We start from the raw sequence: 21,753 nt of genomic DNA, 5'->3' as shown, positions 1-21,753 counted from the left end.
GCCTCGGCAGTTCGAGCATTGTTCACTTACTTCAACACCTTACTACATACATAGTAGTGATTATCCAAAATCACACGGACCTTGTCATAGACGAACTGGCATCTGAAAGTTCCTCCGTACTACTTTCGAAGACCTGGGGAACCCGGATAATTAGGCGCAGAGCAGGCAAGCAGACGCGATTGAAAGAAGCAAGTGAGGGAAAAAAAAAGGCTGCCAAGTATCCCCGTCACCATGATGTCGACCTGCATAAAGCACGACTCGGGAGGAAAATGAAATCAAGAATGTCGCTCAAATCCTTTCAAATGCGAAAGAATATGCCCCATACCGGCTCCCGGCCGTGATCGAACGGTGATATCGATTTTAATCGGGATTAGGCGGGTGAAGTGTTTATATATGCAGCCGAGTCCGAATAAGCCGGCTCAATTCAAGCGCCGAATGTTTGTGAGCGGGCTGTGCCAAACAAACGCGATCCGAAGTTCCTGAGGCAGCTGACGCGGTTCTTTTTCGCCGACAGAACTCGTGACAAGCTGATGCTTTCAGTCCGTGACCCACCACAGGTGCCGATCACAAGTCTGCCATGGCCCTGCCAAATTTCCGTGCCTTCTATGGAGTTTTCAACGACTGTGCATTGGCTTTGCAGGATCCATTAGAACTGGGCCTAACGACTGTTTGGCGTTGTTCGAACCCCCGAAACCCGCGAGTTTTGCAATAGCAATTTTCAGGGTTTTTGCGAGGGAGAAAAAAAAAAGGGTCAATGGAAAAGACTAGGGTTGCCGGATATGCTTTCCTCCCTAATTTCTAGAACAAATTGAATGGTTGTTATCCTTGTCGGCCTCTTTCCCCCGACCCCTGCCCCTTTCCTCGAGACAGAACCACGTCGAATTTTCCAACAAGCGCATTCGTGCACTTACCGGGGACATGGAACAACGGATGGAACCACTGGTCCTGGCTAGGAGGCAGCCATCTCGGTTTGCTGGCACTTTTCTCCCTTGCTGCTGGCTGTGTTTTCTCCCCCTAGTACGTTACATTTTCCGCTCGCTGGGTCTTTTACGGTTAGCGTGCATAAAGCTGGCAGCTACGGAGGTGCTTCCGAAGGAGCCGGCAGTCCCGTCGACTCCAGCCAATTGGATAATTTTGATTGGCTGACGCGTCGTTGGAACACTCAATCGAGGTCGTCATCATCGGAGACAAATTCGCGCTGCATCGTCGAAGGCAATGTTGGGCTGAGATTCAGGGTAACAGAGACTGTCTTGTTCGCGTGTCTTCAACAGAAGAAATGAATGCACGGAGGAAGCGTCATGAAGAAAGAGGAGGAAGGATGGCGCAGTAGAGAAAGTAAAAGATCCAAACACTTTCGCCTCCGCCATCGCCACCACCAACCACTTGTCGCGTCGAGTCAGATGCCTTCTCGTCGACTTATTTGCGATCCGATATTTGTTTTTTCGCCGAGGCCTCATTTGGAGAAGAAATCAAAATGGTATGGGGCTAAGGGGAGAAGTTAGTCACACATCCACTATTTTCAGTCCCGACCCCACCCATGCCCCATGCAGCTTTCCAACATTGGCGTTCCCGATTTTTCCCATATGCACCAAATCCAGAAGAAAGCTCCATCCATCCAGCTTTCAAGGGGGTCGTGTGCGCGGAAAAGAAGCCAGCCCACGCTCTTGGGACTCATCCTGACGCCCATATCACCAAAGGGACATCCTTCACTTCTCTCCCTCCAACCCTACCCTTCCCATTCTTTTGGTAAACCCATCATCAATAATTTACAATTGGCGCGTTTGTTTGACGGCTCAGGTGCTGTCAAATGAACCTGCAATAGCGACTTTTATTTTCTTGATACCGTAAGTCTATGACCAATCTCCCTTGAACCCCGTTTCCGCGCCTGCTACAGAGGGGAAAAAAAGTCTTGGATCCTCCCACAGGACGGGAATAGTGGCGTGTCTCGACGTCACATGTGGTCAGATTTGTTCAACTCTAGCGCGACAGAGCATGACATACCAGGTTTACTTGTGATATGTCTGGTTCTATACCTTTGAGATTGGATGTCAATATCTGCGCCGGATTTGTTTAGACTCTTCACCCCAGACACCGAGTCGGGTCCTCAGGCGCAAAATTGAAGCATGCAAAGGCTGACTCACAACTCTTTTCAACTATAGCTTCTTTCCTTAATTGGCCCTTTCTAAATGCCCTCTATTTACTCCTCCATCTACCAGACCTTCATCCGCCAAGGATTTTCCAAGTCTTTCACCAACGGCTACGCCCAATCGGTCGTCGCCGCCACTCACCACAATGTTCTGAACCCCCAGAACCGCCCGTCCTTTGCGCGGCGCAACAGCACCACAACCCGCATTGGACGGCTCTCCTCTACGATCGCACTCCAGAACGCCTTTCACCCTTCAGCAAACACATCCGCCGTCAGTGGTCTCTCAAAAGATCATAGATATGATACGACAGCGGGAGGTCATGGTGGTTTAGATGCATACTATGAGAACTTGCAGAAGAATGAGGCGGCGAAGGAGCATGGAAATGAAGTAGATGAGGAATGGGTCCAGTATGAGTTCCCAAAGCGCATCGAGTGGAAGCCATCACCGGCATCCATCCTGTTGGGCGGGGAACCAAGAGCTGCCACGGCCGAGGATGCATCGGAAGATGTTGTCACTCGATCGATAACACCAGAGGAAGAGGCAGTGTTGGCGCACATCGACGCCGCCCTCGAGTTGGAAATTGAGCACAGAAGACAGCTAGAGGCATTGGAAGAGGAGGGCTCATTAAGATCTGGCTCTCCAGCTCTGAACGATGCCCTTTCCCGGTCCTACACTCCCATTTCGAGGACGAGAACACCGGCCAGCATTGCCAGGACAGCCACACCACCGGTTGATCCGCAGTCTCTTGCCTATGCTGAGCACCTCACGAAGCTCGCCGAAGCAGGTCGCTATGCCGAGATTCCGGCTGTTTTTGAGGCCATGGTCGTCACTAGTATTAGGCCGACCTCCACTGCTTACAATGCGCTGCTCATGGCCGCCATTCAGCTTCCTTCGGAGAAAATCGAGATCGTATCAAAGGCTCTTGATGTCTATGCCGATATGCTGAGGCGACGGGTCTCTCCTGATTCCGACACATACAACATCCTGGTTGGTTTATTAGCGGCGCGTTCTCTCGAGGTTGCGGCTGAAAAGCTGGGCCTCGAGGAGAAGAGGGCTCGCTTTGGTGGCATGGATGAGCCGGGCAAATTCATGCTTGCCTCCCACGAGTTCGAGCATGCAATCCTGTGCGAAGACGACCGTCTTGACCTTGCCATCAAGCTTTTCGACAACTCTGTCATGGCTAATAAGGCCATGTACTCTTCTGAGACCTACCATCAGCTCATTTCGGCATGCGCGAAGGCTGGTCGGTTGTCCGATATGGTTCAGCTGTTTGAGCATATGGAGTTCAGCCAGGCTACCCCTTTCGCGGCTACCTTCCCAGCCATGATCACCGCATTTGCCAATGCTGGAGATTTGGTTAGCGCCGTGGAATGCTACACAGAGTACAAAACACTGGCTATCGCCAACGACAACGGCGAGCAAACCCTCTTGGACCGCTTGGACTCACAAGTGTATGCTGCAGTGATCAACGCATATGTCATCTCTGACAAGCTCGACGGCGCCATGAGCTTCTACAAGAAGATAATACAGGAGTATGACGCCAAGGCTGTCGATATCAAGGATGCTATTATCAGTGCTGGCTTTGTCAAGGGCTTGCTGCACAGGGGTATCTACCAGGAGGCTTTCATGTGGGCTCAAGCAGTCGAAGATGAGACAAGAGACCAGACCATGAGCGAAGTTGCCAGCTTGTCCGCCGATAATGGTGACCATCACACCGCCGCCGCTGCATTTGCTCAACTCTCGGAGCCGACCATGCACACATCCTCGGCCATGGCGCTACTGGCTCTTAGCGTACGCCTTGGCGATGTCACGGCTGCATCCAGGTACTGGAGTGTACTGTCCAGCCCTGGTGTGGCCGTAACGTCAAACTTCATCGAGCCTACTGCCATGTATGCCGTTGCCATGATTGGCTCCGGCGAAGTGGTTGAGGGCTTGACGCAGTCAGAGATGATGTTCGACAGGATACGCGCGCTCGCCGACACTAGGCCGGCAATTTTGGATGAGGTTGAGGAGGGAGCCGAATTTATTGCCAAGTTCATGGCTGATCGTGGCATCTTGGATCCCCGGGAATCTGCTTCTCTCGTTTCATACCCGCCACAGACTATCCTCTCGGCATCACCATATCCCTCCACTGCAACCGTCTCTAGCTTCGAGGACACATTCGACCCATATGCACACAACACCGATTTCAAGGGCTCCTCATTAATTGCTGACGATCTCGAGGGCTCACACGGTCGCAAAGGCCCCAAGCTCAATGACGCCCTCAACCGTTTCCGCAACATGCGCCGCGCTGGCCGTCACCCGCGGTATATCACGTACGCAAAGCTGATTTCGTCAGCAGCGAGGGAGGGCAAGATGGATCTGTGCAATGACATTCTAGCCATGGCCCACACCGATGTACCTCTGCAGCCGCAGTATGCCACGGTACGCTACGGCTGGTCATCAATCTTGGATGCCATGGTTGGCGCTTGCCTAACTCTCGGCTACAGGAACCTCGCTGAACAGTTCCACCGTCAGCTCCTTGAGATTGGTGCCGCCCCTTCCGCCAACACCTTTGGACTTTACATCACGACGCTGAAGGAGTCCACCAAGACTTTTGATGAGGCTACAGAAGCTGTCAAGATCTTCCAGCGTTCCAAGGTCGAGGGTGTGGAGCCATCATCGTTCCTGTACAACGCGCTGATTGGTAAGCTCGGCAAGGCACGCCGCATCGATGATTGTCTTTTCTACTTTGCGGAGATGCGTGCTCTTGGAATCCGCCCGACCAGCGTCACGTATGGCACGATAGTAAACGCGCTGTGCCGTGTCTCTGACGAGAAGTTCGCCGAGGAGCTGTTTGACGAGATGGAGGCCATGCCCAACTACAAGGCCCGCCCGGCACCCTACAACAGCATGATGCAGTTCTTCTTGACCACCAAGCGTGACAAGACCAAGGTTTTGGCATACTATGACCGCATGCTGGCCAAGGGAATTAGGCCCACTGCCCACACTTATAAGCTACTGGTTGACACGCACGCTACTCTCGAGCCTGTCGACATGGAGGCTGCCGAGGCTGTGCTTGAGGCCATTCGTGCGTCAGGCCAGAAGCCCGAGGCAGTTCACTACGCTTCTCTGATTCATGCTCGTGGCTGCGTTCTCCACGACCTGCCAGGCGCCCAAAGCATCTTTGAGACTGTTATGGCCGATGCTGCTATCCCGGCATCAGCCTGCCTCTTCCAGGCCCTGTTCGAAGCTATGGTAGCCAACCACGACGTCGCTGCCACTCAGCCCCACCTGGCCGAGATGCGCCGGCGCAGGGTTGAGATGACGCCTTACATCGCCAACACCCTCATCCATGGGTGGGCAGCTGTAAACAACATTGCCATGGCTGAGGAGGTTTACGAGTCGGTTGGGCGGGAGCGCCGCGAGCCGAGCACCTACGAGGCCATGACGCGAGCATATCTCGCTGTGGAGATGCGCGAGGGAGCCAAGGGAGTTGTGTCTGAGATGTTGGGACGTGGCTATCCGAGCGCCGTTGTGAACAAGGTTCTTGAGCTGCTGGGCGGCGGTGGTGGCAGCAGTGGTGAAGTCGAGGAGGTTGCCACGATGCCATAAAAGTCTCTGGGTTTCATTTTCGTTGACATTTTCCCTTGCATACACATCGAATTGTCTCTTGCGATAACTCTTTTGCGTTTGTTTTGATACCCCTCGGTGGCTGTGGATTAATTTTTGGGAGGCTGCTGGAATTGAGTTAAAACTTGCTTTTGCGATATTCGGTGCGAATATCATATCTTTCTCATATGTCTCAGCTCGTTTTCATTTCGTACCGCGTCCACCGGTGGGGCTCTAGGTTTCTTTTGCAACATATCAGACATTTTATTCTCACCAGTCATACATACCTTTCCTTTGTCTTTGATTTGATTTGCTAAAAATGGCTGGCGCAAGTGTGGCGTTGGAATCCCGGCGCAACATGGGGGGCACATTTGTGTTTCGTCTCGAATTGCTGCCAGTGTTATTTCTTTTTTCAGTTTCTTCCCATTTTTTTCTTCTTCTTTTTTCTTCCTGGCCCGCCTAATGGCTTGAGCCTTAACCGACACCATAGACCAATCTCCTCTCACGCACATACACAGCAAAAGAAAAGAAAGATATTTTCGAGCATAAAAAAGAAAGGGAGCGACTTCAAGGGGAAACAGGGTGGGGAAAAACAGGCATGGCATTGACTTCTTTTTTTTCATGTGGGAATCGGCAGCATACTGTGGTGTTCTTCAGGGAGGTAGGGAAGGGAAAGGAGGTTAAACTGGGAAGAACATGGCTCTTTGTGCTGAAGAAACAGGACAGTTCCGCCTGTTCTTGGGTCGCTCTGTGTATCATACTTTACCTATTCAAGCCAATAAAATCAACTATGGCAAAAATTATCTGTGTTGAATTGATACTTGGGTATGGATTTTCTGTTAAGGGATATTTGCTTTATAATTTGCAACCCGTTACCCCATCGTCACTTGCATACACCTTGACGTCTTGAAGTATTGTAACATATATCATCGTTCACTGCTACAAATATGTGAAAAAAGAGACGGATGTTGCCATGTTATGGGGCAACTCAACTGTGGGGTCAAATGATTGAATGGGCGATAAGATAAGCCCTGAAAGTTTCTGGAAATTTTGTCCGCCCAACTCAAGCTCAAGCGCAGGTTTCGTATGGTCTGAAGCAGCGGCGGCAGAATCCTTTCCCGATCGCAAAATCAACAAGTCAGCAGCGAAATGGACGACGACGGTTTGCTCATCAACTTTGAGGTTGGGGAAGGGCCAATAAAGCCTCAGATTAAATTCACGGGCGGTCGCTGGCGGGAACGAAACCGACTGCAGAGAAGCGTGAAGCGGGGTCTCACCGGTTCCCAGTCTAACGACGCTGTCGCCGACGACGTCGGCCCTGCTCCTGCCAAACGGCAACGGCTCAGTGAAGGCGCTGCGCCAGAAATACAACGGCGATTCCGACCTCAGGCTCCGGGTCCGAGGTCGCAACATGTCTCCTCTCGCCTCTTCACCTCGAACCCTACCCCGGTGACCAACTTTGACGAGCCCGAGACCGCCCCCGCTGAAGAGGCCGCCGAACCAACGCTGCCGTCCAATGCCCCGTTGTCCGACGAGGCGGCGACTTTTGCCGCACTAGGTCTCTCGCGCCGTATCGCGCAGCACCTTTCCGCCAAACTCGAGCTCAAGGCCCCGACTGCGATCCAACACCGGGCCGTGCCACACCTGGTCACGACGGACGAAGACGCCTTCCTCCAGGCCCAGACGGGTTCCGGAAAAACGTTGGCCTACCTGCTGCCAATCGTCAACCGAATCCTGGCGCTCAACCAAAACGAGGATGGGACCATCTCCAAGGATGCAAAGAAGAAGAAGATCCACCGCAACTCGGGCCTGTTTGCCATAGTCCTGGCGCCCACGCGAGAGCTATGCAAGCAGATTGCGACGGTGCTGGAGAAACTGCTGCGGTGCGCTCCGTGGATCGTCAGCACAACCGTGATTGGCGGTGAGAGCAAGCACTCGGAGAAGGCACGGATACGAAAGGGGATCAACATTCTGATTGCCACGCCTGGTCGTCTAAAGGATCACTTGGACAATACAAAGGTTCTGGACGTCAGCCTGGCGCGCTGGTTGATCCTGGATGAAGGTGATCGCATGATGGAGATGGGTTTCATGGATGACCTCAAGGAGATCGTCTCAAAGATGCGCGAGGCGCCGCTGAAGAAGATCAACCCGGACGGCATCCAGCTGGAGCCGGCACTCCCCACCAGGAGAGTCACGGTGCTGTGTTCGGCCACCCTCGACCATGCGCAGGTCAGGAGGCTGGGAGAATACAGTCTGGAAGCCGACAAAACTGAGCTCATCAAAGTTGATGGTGCCGAGGCGGCAAAAGAGGGGGACGAAGCGAGTGAGGCTGTCTTTGCTGCGCCTTCGCAGCTGAAGCAGTCGTACCTGGTTGTGCCTGCAAAACTCCGTCTTGTCACGCTCATTGCACTCCTCAAGTCATGCTTTGCACGACGAGGGTCTGTGATGAAGGCCATTATTTTTATATCATGCGCCGATTCAGTCGACTTTCACTTTGATCTGTTGCGATCGCCGATCAAGGAGCTCAAAGAAGCCGCCGCACCACCTACACCCAAGAGAGTCCCCAAAGACGCAGGCGAGACGCCTGATACGCCGCCCAAAGAGACCAAGCCGAGCAAGCCAGCTACAAATCACACCGAGTCGACAGTAGCCAGAGCCTGCTATATCACCTCTCCCGCAAACACGACCATTACTCTCCACAAGCTCCACGGCTCACTAGCGCAGCCTGTTCGAACCGCGACCCTCGACTCCTTTTCCAAGTCTAAAGACCCTTCCATATTGATCACGACCGACATATCTTCTCGTGGTTTGGACGTGCCGGCCGTCGATCTTGTAATTGAGTATGATCCCGCGTTCGCCGTCGCCGACCACGTACATCGGATAGGTAGGACGGCCCGTGCAGGCCGCCCAGGAAAGGCGGTACTCTTTCTGCAACCTGGGTGTGAGGAGGGTTACGTCGGTCTGCTGCAGAAGAATGCCTCGACGGCTTTGACGCCGCAATTGTACGATTCGGTGCTGCAAGCAGGGTTTTCTTCAAACATCGACCTGCCTCCCGTTACAACCACAAGCGACGACGGGCAAGATACGGAGCAGCAAAAACAGCTCGACTCCAAGAAGCAGACCTGGACTTCCCGAGCAGAGGCGCTCCAACTTCACCTTGAGCAGAGGCTGCTCGCATCAGATGCCTCTTCTCAAGCCTCGAACAATGCCGGTAAAGGGTCCAACTCAAAGAAGGGCGCATCGACCAAACTCGGAAAACCCGCCCCCAAGAGCAGCGACGGCGCGACAGGTACGCTCCTTGCCTCTGGCCGCCAGGCGTTCCGGAGCCACATCCGCGCGTACGCGACGCACGTGCGTGACGAGCGCGTCTACTTTGACATGACGCAACTACACCTGGGACACATGGCAAAGGCGTTTGGACTGAGGGAGGCACCCGGTGGTATTGGAGCCGGTGTTCAGAGGCGGACGGTCAAGCCATCGGCTACGAATAGTGGTGGGAAGAAGACGGCCAAGGGCGACGACGGTGATGGTTTGAATAACCAAGACGATGACGAGGCTGAGAGGGCCAGGAGGATGAAGAAAATGATGAAGATGGTAGGTGCGGGTGCCAGTGAGTTTAATATCGGGTAGTTTTGTAAACAGTGGGTAGCATACTGTCTAGAAAGGCGTACATGCATGGGAAAAGCCAATTTATTTTATTTTATTTTATTTTTTTTGACTTGGAAAGAATCATTTACACTTGGAACGATATACACCTTGATTCAAAACGACGCAACAAAATTGCTGGAAATCATTGGAATCAATTGGCATAGATACATTATTTGTACCTTCTTGTTTGCCTAGCTACCGATCTGGCGGTTCAGTGGTGTACTGAGTGCGAGGATTTGTTTTTTTTTTGTTTTCCAAACTTTGGGTATTTTGATGCAACATTGTCGGGCAAAGCTCGTGGCAAGCAAAGAAAATATATTGAGGGGAAAAATGCAACGTTGGTACCGAGGTCAGGTAAGGTCAGGTCAGCAGGTTCACAAGCCGGAGTCGACCCAGGTGACAACGACACCAGAAACGAAAACGAAATGACGAAAATCTTTTTTATTTTTCTTTTTCCCCCACCCTCTTCCCCATCCTTTGCTACTTTGGTATCGCGATCCAAACGAATGAGACGTTGCAAGGAAGCGACGCAAGCAGTTACATGTGCCAAACCCTCCCCGAAAACGACTCCGCACCCAGGGGCGCAATTGGAGCGGCTCATCAAAAGCGATGGGGCTCGCGCGACTCGGTGCGGGGAGAGCTTCTGTCGATGGCGTACTGGGTACGGGGAAGCTGCCGATTACAGCAAAGGTCGGGTCTGGTCGGCACTGGGAGATGCGGAGAAGGATGCGACGTCGATGGGGCTCTTGTGGAAAATCGCGGTCAAAAAAACTATGATTTTTTTTTTCTTGTGTTTTTTTTTCTGTTTTGTTTTGTTTTGGTTGACGGGAAAGACCAAGTCGTCTTGTGTGCGGCGGGGAATACCTGGTTCGCGCAAGGGCTGGCAAAGGTATACACGTATATATAGGTGGCATCCTCGGGCCTCTGTCGATCACGATGCTGCGTCCGTCTCCTCCCTCCCCGTGGTGTCTAGCCGGCAGCAGCAGAAGAGAAGAACTCAGTCCGCTGTATTCTTTTCAAGATGCGAGTTTTACACCTCGTCGGCCTTGCGGCTTCTGCCGTCGCCGTAACCATCAAGGTCTCACCGGACAATGGCAAGAAGGCGTCCCCACTGGCCTATGGGCTCATGTTTGAGGATATCAACCACAGTGGCGATGGAGGGTGAGTGACAAGTATCACCTGATAAAACAAACAAAAATACACAAGTTCAAAATCTAACCTTGTTCGTTGTGGCTCACACTACACGCAGCATCTACGCCGAGCTGATCCGCAACCGGGCCTTTCAAGGCGACCAATTTACGCCCGCTACCCTGAGCCCCTGGGAGAAGCAGGGTTCCGTGACCGGCGTCCAGCTGACCAAAGACACCCCCAAGCCCTTGTCGCCCTCGCTGCCCTACTCGGTCTCGGTCCGCGCCACGGTCGATGGCCTGGACGAGGAGGTGGGCATCTCGAACCCGGGCTATTGGGGCATCGACGTCCTGCCCCAGACGTACACCGGCAGCTTCTGGGTCATGGGCGAGTACAAAGGAAACTTTACAGCGGCCTTCCGCGACGCGGCAAACGTCAACCCCGTCTACGCCAGCACCAAGATCCAGTCGCGGTCTGTCGATGGCGAGTGGACCAAGCACGAGTTCACCATCACCCCCGATGCAGCCCACGGCCACAAGTGCCGGTTCGCCCTGACCTTTGTCCCCGAGAAGCCCGGCCAGACGCTCTACTTCAACCTGATCAGCCTGTTCCCGCCCACCTACAAGGACCGCAAGAATGGGATGCGCAAGGACCTCATGAAGGCCATCGAGGATCTGAACCCGAGCTTCCTGAGGTTTCCTGGAGGTAACAACCTTCAGGGTCACTGGGCCGGTTCCAGGTGGCGCTGGAACGAAACCTTGGGCGACTTGGAGCAACGCCCAGGGAGGACCGGGGCCTGGACCTACTTCAACACTGATGGCCTTGGTCTGATTGAGTACATGCTGGTAAGTCGATGCCAACACATGCTGTGCAAGCAGCCTCCAGTGACTAATGCACGAGTTCCAGTGGTGCGACGACATGAAGCTCGAGCCCATCCTCATCGTCTGGGCCGGTCTCTACCTCAAGGGCATTGTGACCCCCGAAGAGGAGCTTGGAATATTCATCCAGGACGCGCTCAACCAGCTCGAGTTCCTTACTGGGGATGCCAGCACCGAGTACGGGGCCAAGCGGGCGGCCCTCGGCTACCCGGAGCCTTGGAAGATCAACTTTGTCGGCATCGGCAACGAGGACCACTTCTCGGCCGGTATGGACTCGTACAACAAGTATCGGTTCCGCATGTTCTACGATGCTCTGCGGGCCGCCTACCCGACGGTGACACTGCTGGCTTCGACTGTGGAGATAGCCGATCCGATACCCGAGGATGTTGTTCTGGACTATCATGATTATGGAAACCCCAAGTAAGTGTTTTTTTTTTTTTTTTTTCTTTTTTTTTTTTTTTCTTTTCCTCGACTGCTGCCAATTCATGCTAACCCCGAACCCCTCAGCGGTGCCGTGCGCAACTTCACCCTCTGGGACGACGAAGGCACCTCGCGCAACCACAAGGTGCTCGTGGGCGAGTACGGCGTGGCGCGCGCCAACGGCAACGAGGTGCTCTGGAAGGACCACCGCGAGCGGCCGTGGTGGATCGCGTCGGTGGCCGAGGCCGTCTTCTGGATCGGCAACGAACGGCACCCGGACAAGATCTACGGCAGCGCCTTTGCGCCGCTGCTGCAGCACGTCGACCAGTACCAGTGGAGCCCCAACCTGATCAGCTTCAACGCCAACACGTCGGCCACGACGCTGTCGACGAGCTACCACGTCATCAAGCTCTTCAGCAACGCCCGCTTCACCGAGGTGCTGCCCGTCGACAACAGCGCCGAGTACAACCCGGCCTTTTGGGTCGCCGGCAGGAATGCCGACGCCAACAAGTTCCTCTGGAAGGCCGCCGTCTACAACGTCACCGGCGACGCCGACGAGGTCGACTTTGACGTCGTCTTCCCCGGCGTCGTCGAGGGCAGCAGCGCCCAGCTCACCGTCTTGACGTCGTCGGATCCTCTGAACGAGAACGTGCTGGGAGCCGCCGACGTCGTCGTCGCCGAGACGAGGAACGTCACGGCTGGACAGAACGGCTTCACTTTCAAGCTGCCGCAGTGGTCTGTTGCGCTGCTCGACTGGTCCGTTGTTGCTTGAGTGTAGTGTGGTGCGTGGTTGGTTATGCCGACATGAGCTCGACGTCTTGTTATCTGATTGCATTCATATGGCGATAGAACATGGAACAGGTGCTTGAGCATACCGCTCACCTCGGGCATAGCTATTTAAAATATATATAATTATATGAATATTTTTTCTTTTCCCTTTTTTTGTACAATACGCCTGTTACCAATACAAGTACAAAATAGGTAGCAGGAATTAGGCATATACGCAGGCAGCTCAATCAAATAGGTAGGTCGGTAGGACGGACAATGATTGTCCAGACCTCTTCTTATCATATCTCCCCCTCTCAAGGCTACCGCATGCATGCTTAGTGTTTATCAACACACAACCCAGCAAGCCCCAAGGACTAGATAATCGCATACCCCGCATCAGCTCGGTCGGCTCCGTCCACATGCCGAGAACCCGGAGCCGCATGGGCCGCTATCAAAAACGGCCCTTTCGGTTAGGTTTTACTTCTGCCCCAATGTAGAGAATCCTGTATTTGTTGCTTTTTCTTGCTCATTCAGCTTTACAGCGCAACGTACTTTTCGCCGCTTTTTAGCCTGCCGTGCTCATTAGGCAACAAGCATCTCGCTCACTCCGTGTTGCACAATGCCAGTGTCTCCACATCCCTTCGACCCTCTTGGTCCCCAAGAGATTACACATGTTGGTACCGATAACCTCAAGGTTGCATAAAGTAGCCATTACTGATATAAAAAATAAATAAAAAAAACCAGGCAGCTGACATCGTCCGCAAAGCCCATGCCGATTCCCAGCTCGCTTTCCGGGCTATCACCTTGCAGGAGCCCCCCAAAGATGAGATGGTTACTTTCCTACAAGCCGAAGCTGCGGGGCAGTCCTCCCACAACAGAAACCCTGACCGGCTTGCAAGGGTGCAAGTTTTTATTCAGAGCAAGCTGCATGACATAATCGTCAATCTCGATGCGGAGAGGCTTGTCAAGGACGAGGAACTCGTGGGTCGACATTCGTTCACCGACGCAGTCTTCATGCAGAATGTTGCCGAAGCAACCATGGCAGATCCCAGAGTCCAAGATGAGATCAAACAACTAGAACTCCCAGAAGGAGCGGTCGTCATCGTGGAGCCGTGGAGTTATGCCACGGATGGAGAAAATGATATGACAGAAAGGCTGGCAATGGTATAGTATAGCCCTTGAAAAATACGGGAATACAAGTCTCGCAGTAGCAACAGCAGCCGCAGCTAACCCAAAGTCCCGGTCAGGCGTGGTTTTATATGCGTCTTTCTGATCACGATGATGCCAATTATTACGCCTATCCACTTGACCTTTGCGCCGAGGTGTCTGGCAATCTTCAGGTCACCAAAATCTACCGCCTTCCCTCTGGTGCCGACGGGAGGACGACTACTGAGCATGAGAAGCCATTCGACCGCCGCAAGATCCACACCAACAGCGAATACCACCCGGATCTCGTACAAGGTTCACGGGCATCGACCAAACCCTATCTTGTCAACCAACCAGACGGACCCTCGTTCACAGTCCGAGGGAGTCACATAAGCTGGGAGAACTTCTCCATGCGCGTCAGCTTCAACTACCGCGAGGGCATGGTTCTCCATGACGTGAGGTATGACAATCGTAGCCTCTTCTACCGCCTGTCCCTCTCCGAGATGTTCGTTCCGTATGCCGATCCTCGGCGCCCCTATCCCCGCAAGGGCGCATTTGACCTCGGCAACGACGGCGCAGGTATCAACGCCAACAACCTGAAGCTGGGGTGTGACTGCCTGGGCCACATCAAGTACTTTGACGGCTGGCTTTCCACCGCGTCAGGAGACCCATTACTGATGCCCAACGTCATTTGCTGCCACGAGGTTGACGACGGGATCCTGTGGAAGCACACAAACTACCGGACCGGCAACGCGGTCGTCACGCGCTCACGGGTCTTGGTTCTGCAAACGATCATTACCGTGAGCAACTACGAATACATCTTCATATGGAATTTCCACCAGGATGGGAGCATCTTCTACGAGGTGCGAGCCACGGGAATCGTATCGACTTCACCCATCGACATCGACGAGCCGAACCCTCCACGGTACGGCACGGTTGTGGCCCCGGGGGTGTTTGCACCTTTCCACCAGCACCTCTTCTGCCTGCGAATCGACCCCGCCATCGACGGCCACTCCAACTCTCTGGTCGTGGAGGAGACGCGACCGATGCCCCCGGGTGACGCGAACCCGTTTGGGATGGGTTTCGAGACCGAGTCGCAGGTCGTGGAGGCAGAATGCGGGCTGGATTTGGACTTCACCAAGAACAGAACCTTCAAGATGGTCAACGAAAACGTCAAAAACCCCGTTACGGGCGGCGGCGTCGGCTTCAAGCTCCTCCCATGCTACAGCCAAATGCTCCTCGCCGACCCGACCTCGTTCCACGCGCGGCGGTCCGAGTACGCATCCCACGCCGTATGGGTGACGCGTCACTCGGACGACGAACTCTTCCCCGCTGGGCGGTGGACGATGCAGTCTGCCGGAGGGGAGGGCATTTCGTCTTGGATCGACAATCGTGTCGACAGGAGCGTTAGGGATCGAGATATCGTCGTCTGGCACACGTTTGGATCGACCCACAACCCGCGCGTTGAAGACTGGCCGGTCATGCCGTGCGAAAAGATGGTCGTTGGGCTTAAGCCAGTCAACTTTTTCAAGTCGAATCCGGCACAGGATGTGGCAGTGTCGACACAGGAACGGAACTGCAGCGTGCTGGTCGAGGATGCGATGGCTGCGACGCATGGCAATCCTGCTGTGGAGCAATCCTGAATGGATAAACCCGCTGTGTAATTCTTAAGAAGGTCGCAACGCAGGTCCAGATCCGCATGCTTGATGCCCATAGGCTTCTTGCGTTATGGTATACAACAGGCCGCCATCGCGTCATTATCCAGTGGGTGTGTGTCTACGCCTCTCTACTAACATCGTCCTGTTCAGATGAAAGAAGGTACAATGTCTAGTTTCGTATCCTTGCTCTTCTCTGCTTCTCGACCCTGCGATGGATTGCCTAGTGTTTGTTCACTCCGTTGCTGCACGCGAAGGCGCTCCCTTCTCTTCTTGGCTCGTGCAAAAATTCCATCCGACGAGTCCGAATCGTCCTGCGTTACGCGCGGGCGCCGCGTGGAAGACGCAAGTGTGCACAGTGGTTCCCTGATAGTTGCGCTCCGGCGAGTGTTCGCGCTGCCGCTAGTTCCCGGAGAAGTGGTGTGGGATGTGTTGGATCGCCGGCCCTGGTGGCTTTGTGCATCTGCAGGTGAGCGTGCGTGCTGGCGCTCATGGCCCAGGTACGCAGGGGCTGCATCCAAATCACCGTCGCTATCATCCTCGCTCTGGGTTGTATGGTCGCTATCATTGACTGCGCCTCGTCGGACCGTTGGAGAGGAACCCTGGGTGCGGTGGGGTTCCAAAGAGCCCAGCTTCGTATTGTGGTACAGGCTCCCTGATTGGCTTGCTTTTGGTTTCTGAGCGTTTCGAAACATTGGAGACTTGGCAGCAGCGGCCTTCTTGAAAACGTCACTCATCAAACGAGGGGCCTTCTTTCGGGGGCTGTCCATGAGACCCTGCAGGGCGGTACCGGCCCAAGGGCTTGGTCCGTCATCGTCATCGCTTTCATTGGCACTGTTTCCATCACCAGAGCTTGAACCTCGCAAGCGCTTGATGGCCTCACCTTGACGTCTCTCGAGCTCTTCGCGGATCTGGCGTCGTTTGACTGTATCAGTTGTGTCGCACGCCACTGGCCTTGAAATTGCGCTGATTGTTTTGGCGTTTTGAGACTCTGCTAGACGCTTGAGCTTTTTGTACTGGGCCTTGTGAAGGTGCGCAGTGAAAGTGCCTGCCACAGAAAGCAACTCATCCTCCACCATGCGCCATATGTCGTCGCCGTCGAGACCACTAATCATAAAGCTGCACACCAACCAGAGTCAGTCAATGATAAGTACTGAGATCTATCTTGGCACCTCGTTCTGTGGCTTGTTTTAATTCAACCACGCTAGAGTCTGTGTGCTCACCTTTCTTCTGGTGGAGCAGGCGGGGGTGACGATGATTGGGAGCGCTCTGGCGTTTGTTAGAAACAGCAGCGTGCAACATGCATCTTTGATACCCTATTGACGGGAAAACAAGCAAGTGAAAGTGAAAGCCTTGCAGAACGCCTTTACTCACTTTTGATTAAAGGAACCCGATACGGCGGATACGTAGGCTGCGCCTCCTCATCTCCTGTCACGGGCCTTGGCGGATCTGACCTCGGGCTGCCGCTGACATGTGGGTCGACGGCCGGCGGATGTCTGGATGGAGGTGTGACAGCAGACTTCGGTGCAGAGACGGAAGACGCGTTGCGCTTCCAGGGCAGAGTACGCGTCATGTCGAGAGGACGGCATTTATTGCTGCTGCCTTGAGAAAGACTTGTTCTAGAAGGCAACTTAGGTTACCTCATGAAGGGATTTCCCGCGACCTGACGTCGATCGAGAAAGAAGAAAGCGAAGATCCCGAAGTGGGGAATCGTGTCAATGGCGCTGTGCTGCACCGGCTCGAACCTTGGATGGACTCGTGTCGAGAATATGCAGAGCTGCAGTTGGGGTGTGGTGTGCCAGGCAGCAGAATAACCAGTGAGGCTATTCGTAGAAATGTCGCAAAAGGGTCCTGGCGCTTTGGTGTGTGTGGCGCAGCACTCTTCCAAAGTGGATTTATCCGTCGCTTGAAGCAAAACGGTTCCGCGGGACTGAAAAGAAACAGGGTACTGGATTACTTCGCAGCGGAGTGGTAGCTGGACAGTTGCCCTAGGGAGGGTTAGTTCTATGTTTCTTTGCACAGACGACAGTTGAATGGGCTAAGTAAACACCTGCAGCTGGAAATGCTGGGGCCCCGTTCTCGGTTAGAAGGTTGATTGATTGCCTGCCAGTCGAGGCCCGGTCTGTCGCGCCTTCCTATATTACCAGACTGCGGAAATTCGCAAAATCATTCCTGAATACAAAGTCACGTGAGAATGTATCCACTCCACAACGTCCAATCAGAGCATCGGCCACCCGAGTTGCCCCCCTTCAGGTTCCAATGTTCAACCGTTGCTTGGCATGCGAAAATTGTACTTTTGTCATACACCTTGGGCATCTGCCTACCTATGGTATGGGTGCATGTTCGTCTGTCAACGTGAGCTCCTCAGCCTTACCTTTCAATGTACCCGCCGCCAAGCTTGTATTTTGCAACGATGAATTCTAAAGGTGGGACTCGGGGTTGTGCTAGATGTGGTGCTCAGTGCGGATGATTGCGGTCACCCCAAGCTGCGCCGCATTCATCTCCCCACGACATGTCTTCCTATATTGAGATCAAGCTCGTGGAAGCTCCCTCACGCCATTGAGGCTCTTCCAACTACATGTGGACAATTAAATTTCACGAGTCGTGGGCTATGAAGCTCGATGACCTCTTGGGCCGTAATTGATCCCCGGTCCAATTCTCATTGCCGAGCGGAAAGCACTGTCACGGTTCGCGTACACTCCCAAGACAGAATCAAGCTGGCTGCCAGTCATATAGCTACCTGCGGGCGGTTATCTACAACCTCATTCTGCACCTGTTCTTATATGACCGATGGAATTCCCTAGTGCTTCCTAGGCGATCACCCACTATCCATGTGCCATGTCTCAGATGGCTTTGCCTGTTAGTTGCCGATTCCAGCTTTCGGATTGTTTTCTGTTAGACAAATCTCTCAAATCCTCTCACTTTGCTCCCGAGCTTAATTTGCACCCTCCAACCGACGGGATGAGTTCAACATCCCAGGAGGGTGGCTTTCTCGACCCGGGCGCGGGGTCATCGTCCGACCAGGACCTCCGCAAATCCTACGAATCCGCCAACCAACGCTCAAAGAAGAGGGAGCTTCGCAGACAAAACTGGGAGCAACATCGGTCCACCATCAAACGCCTGTATATTGACGAGGGCAGAAAACTCAACGACATTGTTGAGATTATGAAGCGGGAGCATGATTTCGTCGCCAAGTAGGTCCACTTTTCCCAGATAGCACTCACCTCCCGTCACTCTTCCATGCTTCCTATTTTCATGGTTCTATTCCGGCCAGTATCCTGGCCTGCTGAGTGAACGCATCTCGGGTGAATGCATCCCAAACCTATACAGTCGTCGGGAAAGGAGGGAGAATCATCAGTCTATAGCCATGTCAATGACTCTCACAGGCTGACATGAGTTTAGCTCACGGATGTACAAGCACCGACTGAGTCAATGGGGCTTGATCAAATACAATCGCGAATCAGATGTGCAGCGAGTTCTGTTGGAGAAGAAGAGGAGGGAGGCCGAGGGTAAAGACAGTCACATTGAGATCAATGGTCGTCCAGTCGACTTCGAGCGCATCCAGAAGTACCTGCAACGTAGGAAGGTTTCGGTTGATGACTTTATCGAAGACAATTTCGAAGCAGGTAGCAGCATCATGGAGAACCCTAGGACACCTTCGCAAGAAGGCGACCTGTCCATCACGATTCGCACACCATCACCACTGCCATACTATAGGGAACCACCATTACCGGCGCCAGCAATGTCCCTAGGATTGTCTCTTTCTCCGATCCAACAACCACCGTCCTCTTCGCCGATTTTCCAGGTTGCTGAGGAAGTGATGTGGGATACTCGAGCATGCGCCTCAGAAATAGCGGACAGGGACGACTACACCAAGGTCGCCCAGCCGACCCGTCTCGGAATCGCATTCGCGGATTCTATTATGATGATTCAACTGTTCATGAGAGAAAATGACCCTAACCAGGCGGGGGAATACATGCAGCATGCATGTGATCAAATAAAGGACCTCATTCAGCAAGCACCGTTGGAAGCCCTCCTTTCTCTGTTTGAAGCGGTGCTCTTCTTGGCTGATGTCGCACCAGAAGTAGTCGCACTGATCCTCCAGCACGCTGCTGACATGTCCGCTGTGCTGGTGATTCCAGAGACACACCCTATACATCATGTCCTCACCAAGCTTGCAGAGATATCCAGGGGGAAAGATACGGACTCCATGCTTGCTCTCAGACAAACTGCAGCCAGAGCTTTCCAGTGTCATTTGGTCACATGGGATCGTATTCTTGGTCCCAGCTCGCCAGCGATGCTGTATTGGTATATCCGCTACTTGCGTGTCTTGAGTCCCGAGGACGTAGCAGAGGAATATTTTCACGGCATTGAACGGCTGCTGCATGACATACTGAGCCTCGAGCAGTATCAAGTTGCACCCACGACGTCCGCATTACCAGAAGCTGTCCTTGGTAGCATTGCAGCGGGTATTCCTTTGGAACGTTGCTCTCTGCTTGTCCGCTGGGAGATGGCTCATGCGCGATCTGCCTCTACCATTTACCGACTGCTCCAAACCTTGCTTGCCAACCTCGAGCGCCATGGCATCTCAACCGCCCCAGGGCCATCAGTCTCGCAAGCATTTATTCAATTTACTCTTGCCGGGTCTGCGAGAGATCTGAAAAGGACTTCAGACGCAGCTGTTCATGGCAGCCGTGCGGTGGAGATTTTAAGGAGTCTTAGAATGCATGACACCGCCGAAAGTGTACAGATTTGGATGGATAAATGGGAAGACAGTGCACTTATTGGGACTGATGCCTATAGGGCACAGCTTGAGATGGCTGCTTTTGGTCAATCGACATGATGCGCGTGAAATTCCCGTTCTAGGTTGCGCACAAAGAGGCACGAGTTAATGTTTGGTCTGAGCTGGACCCGGGTTTATGGGATGTATTCTTTGCATAACAGGTCCAAGAATCGCATCATTCATCGGTGGATAAACTAATAGAATCTATTTCTGGAACCTTAGGGTGGGATTTATGTCTTAAGCCACCACTGGCGGTAGCGACTTAGCGAGTTTTGGAACAAACTGGTGTGGTGGGGGCAGCGGATAGCCGATAGGAGGGTCTGCTCACCGGGGCGGAGATGCTGGATTTTGGGGGGAAGCGCGTCTGCAGTACTCTGAGCATAGCACACTTGCCCAGTGGTGATTGAGAAATACGATTCTCCTGATTCTGCTTCGTTTCGCATCAGCCATTCTCTGTATTTGCACTGCTTCCGTGCTCATATTGCATTTTTTTTTTTTTTTCACTTGGCCTCCCTGACTGGTTATCGGCTTCGCTGATCGTGTGATGGTTCAGTGATGCGCTCTCTTGCATTCATACAAAGTGACAGACCGGATTCACCCATCACGTGCAGACATCATTTGTAGATGTTCCCTGCTCGCTATTGGGGATTCAGAAGAACTAGCTTACGATTGTGTTCTTCTTTTTTTTTTTTTTTTTTTGTTACTCAGGAGTCAACCATACAACGACTCCACGCGAGGGCTAAAACTGTTCTCGCGTGTACGGCCAAGTACATGGCAGCTTTCGGTAGTGTTGCAAGCCGACTCTTGGCCCCCCTCAACCCCGATTATCCCAACGGCGGGTTTTGTATCTCATGCCGGCACAACGGTGCAGACTGCCACTTTTCTGGGGGTTTCACGTAAACCGTTGAAGTTGTTTTCGAACTAATGAGGCTGATTGGGTTTCTTTCGCAACAAACAAATTGCGTCTACGCCTCAACAGTTACATCGGCCGCGTCTTTCAAATTATCTAATTAAACACTTCATGCACTAATTGTCGTTCAAAAAAGGATTTACCACTGACTCAAATAAAGGCAGAACCTAAAAAATTATGTGTCAGGCTTCATGGACTGTAGGGCACATTAAAGCTGTAGGGCTGCTGTCATCTAAATTACAAGCTGGGATACTGCTTCATGACATCCCTGAGAGAGAAAGAAAAAGCTCGGATCTGCAGCCCCACAAAATACCCTTGAACCTTCAGACGAGGAAGAGACCCTTGACATGGATGGGTATGGATGCACCGCAATCCTTCCCGTACCCGCCGACCTGAAATCAGGCCTGGAGCTTTAGTGGACGGAGGCTAACCCGCCAATCAGGCTCACTGCAGGATGCTCGTGGCAGGGTTATCGGGCATTCAACCGTGGTTTTTGTATCCAAGCAGCTTTTTTTTTTTTTTTTTTTTTTTTCTCTCGAAAGGGGTGTCTACTGTACAGCTCTTATCCCATGGCCTCAAATTCACCAAGATCTAGCCACAGAGGTAGCCACTGGAAGAGCAATCAGGTAGGTAAGCATCTGTACAAGGTAGTTAGGTATGCAGGCACCTAGACATATGG

At 53.1% G+C, this 21,753-nt stretch overlaps 6 protein-coding genes across 6 annotated transcripts; 5 read left to right on the top strand and 1 right to left on the bottom strand.

Moving 5' to 3' along the window:
- Positions 1-2,186: 2,186 nt before the first annotated feature.
- Positions 2,187-5,741, top strand: PpBr36_02630 (uncharacterized protein; the record flags this gene model as incomplete). Its single annotated transcript, XM_029889809.1, has 1 exon — positions 2,187-5,741. One exon carries the CDS (start codon positions 2,187-2,189, stop codon positions 5,739-5,741), a length of 3,555 nt encoding a protein of 1,184 aa, XP_029752994.1.
- Positions 5,742-6,887: 1,146 nt separating this feature from the next.
- PpBr36_02629 (uncharacterized protein) lies at positions 6,888-9,368 on the top strand (the record flags this gene model as incomplete). The annotated part of the gene is made up of 1 exon (XM_029889808.1): positions 6,888-9,368. The coding sequence occupies one exon, from the start codon at positions 6,888-6,890 to the stop codon at positions 9,366-9,368; it is 2,481 nt and encodes an 826-aa protein (XP_029753853.1).
- Positions 9,369-10,407: 1,039 nt separating this feature from the next.
- PpBr36_02628 (uncharacterized protein) lies at positions 10,408-12,584 on the top strand (the record flags this gene model as incomplete). Its single annotated transcript, XM_029889807.1, has 4 exons — positions 10,408-10,547; positions 10,636-11,359; positions 11,421-11,812; positions 11,900-12,584. The coding sequence occupies 4 exons, from the start codon at positions 10,408-10,410 to the stop codon at positions 12,582-12,584; spliced, it is 1,941 nt and encodes a 646-aa protein (XP_029753852.1).
- A 615-nt stretch (positions 12,585-13,199) lies between these two features.
- Positions 13,200-15,369, top strand: PpBr36_02627 (uncharacterized protein; the record flags this gene model as incomplete). Its single annotated transcript, XM_029889806.1, has 3 exons — positions 13,200-13,253; positions 13,325-13,744; positions 13,828-15,369. The coding sequence occupies 3 exons, from the start codon at positions 13,200-13,202 to the stop codon at positions 15,367-15,369; spliced, it is 2,016 nt and encodes a 671-aa protein (XP_029753851.1).
- A 161-nt stretch (positions 15,370-15,530) lies between these two features.
- Positions 15,531-16,954, bottom strand: PpBr36_02626 (uncharacterized protein; the record flags this gene model as incomplete). Its single annotated transcript, XM_029889805.1, has 3 exons — positions 15,531-16,500; positions 16,605-16,650; positions 16,756-16,954. 3 exons carry the CDS (start codon positions 16,952-16,954, stop codon positions 15,531-15,533), a joined length of 1,215 nt encoding a protein of 404 aa, XP_029753850.1.
- A 1,265-nt stretch (positions 16,955-18,219) lies between these two features.
- Positions 18,220-20,224, top strand: PpBr36_02625 (uncharacterized protein; the record flags this gene model as incomplete). The annotated part of the gene is made up of 2 exons (XM_029889804.1): positions 18,220-18,575; positions 18,784-20,224. 2 exons carry the CDS (start codon positions 18,220-18,222, stop codon positions 20,222-20,224), a joined length of 1,797 nt encoding a protein of 598 aa, XP_029753849.1.
- Positions 20,225-21,753: the final 1,529 nt, after the last annotated feature.

This window comes from Pyricularia pennisetigena, chromosome 3 (assembly GCF_004337985.1).
Source record: "Pyricularia pennisetigena strain Br36 chromosome 3, whole genome shotgun sequence".
Lineage (NCBI taxonomy): Eukaryota > Fungi > Ascomycota > Sordariomycetes > Magnaporthales > Pyriculariaceae > Pyricularia > Pyricularia pennisetigena.
This window is presented reverse-complemented; position numbering and strand designations above follow the sequence as displayed.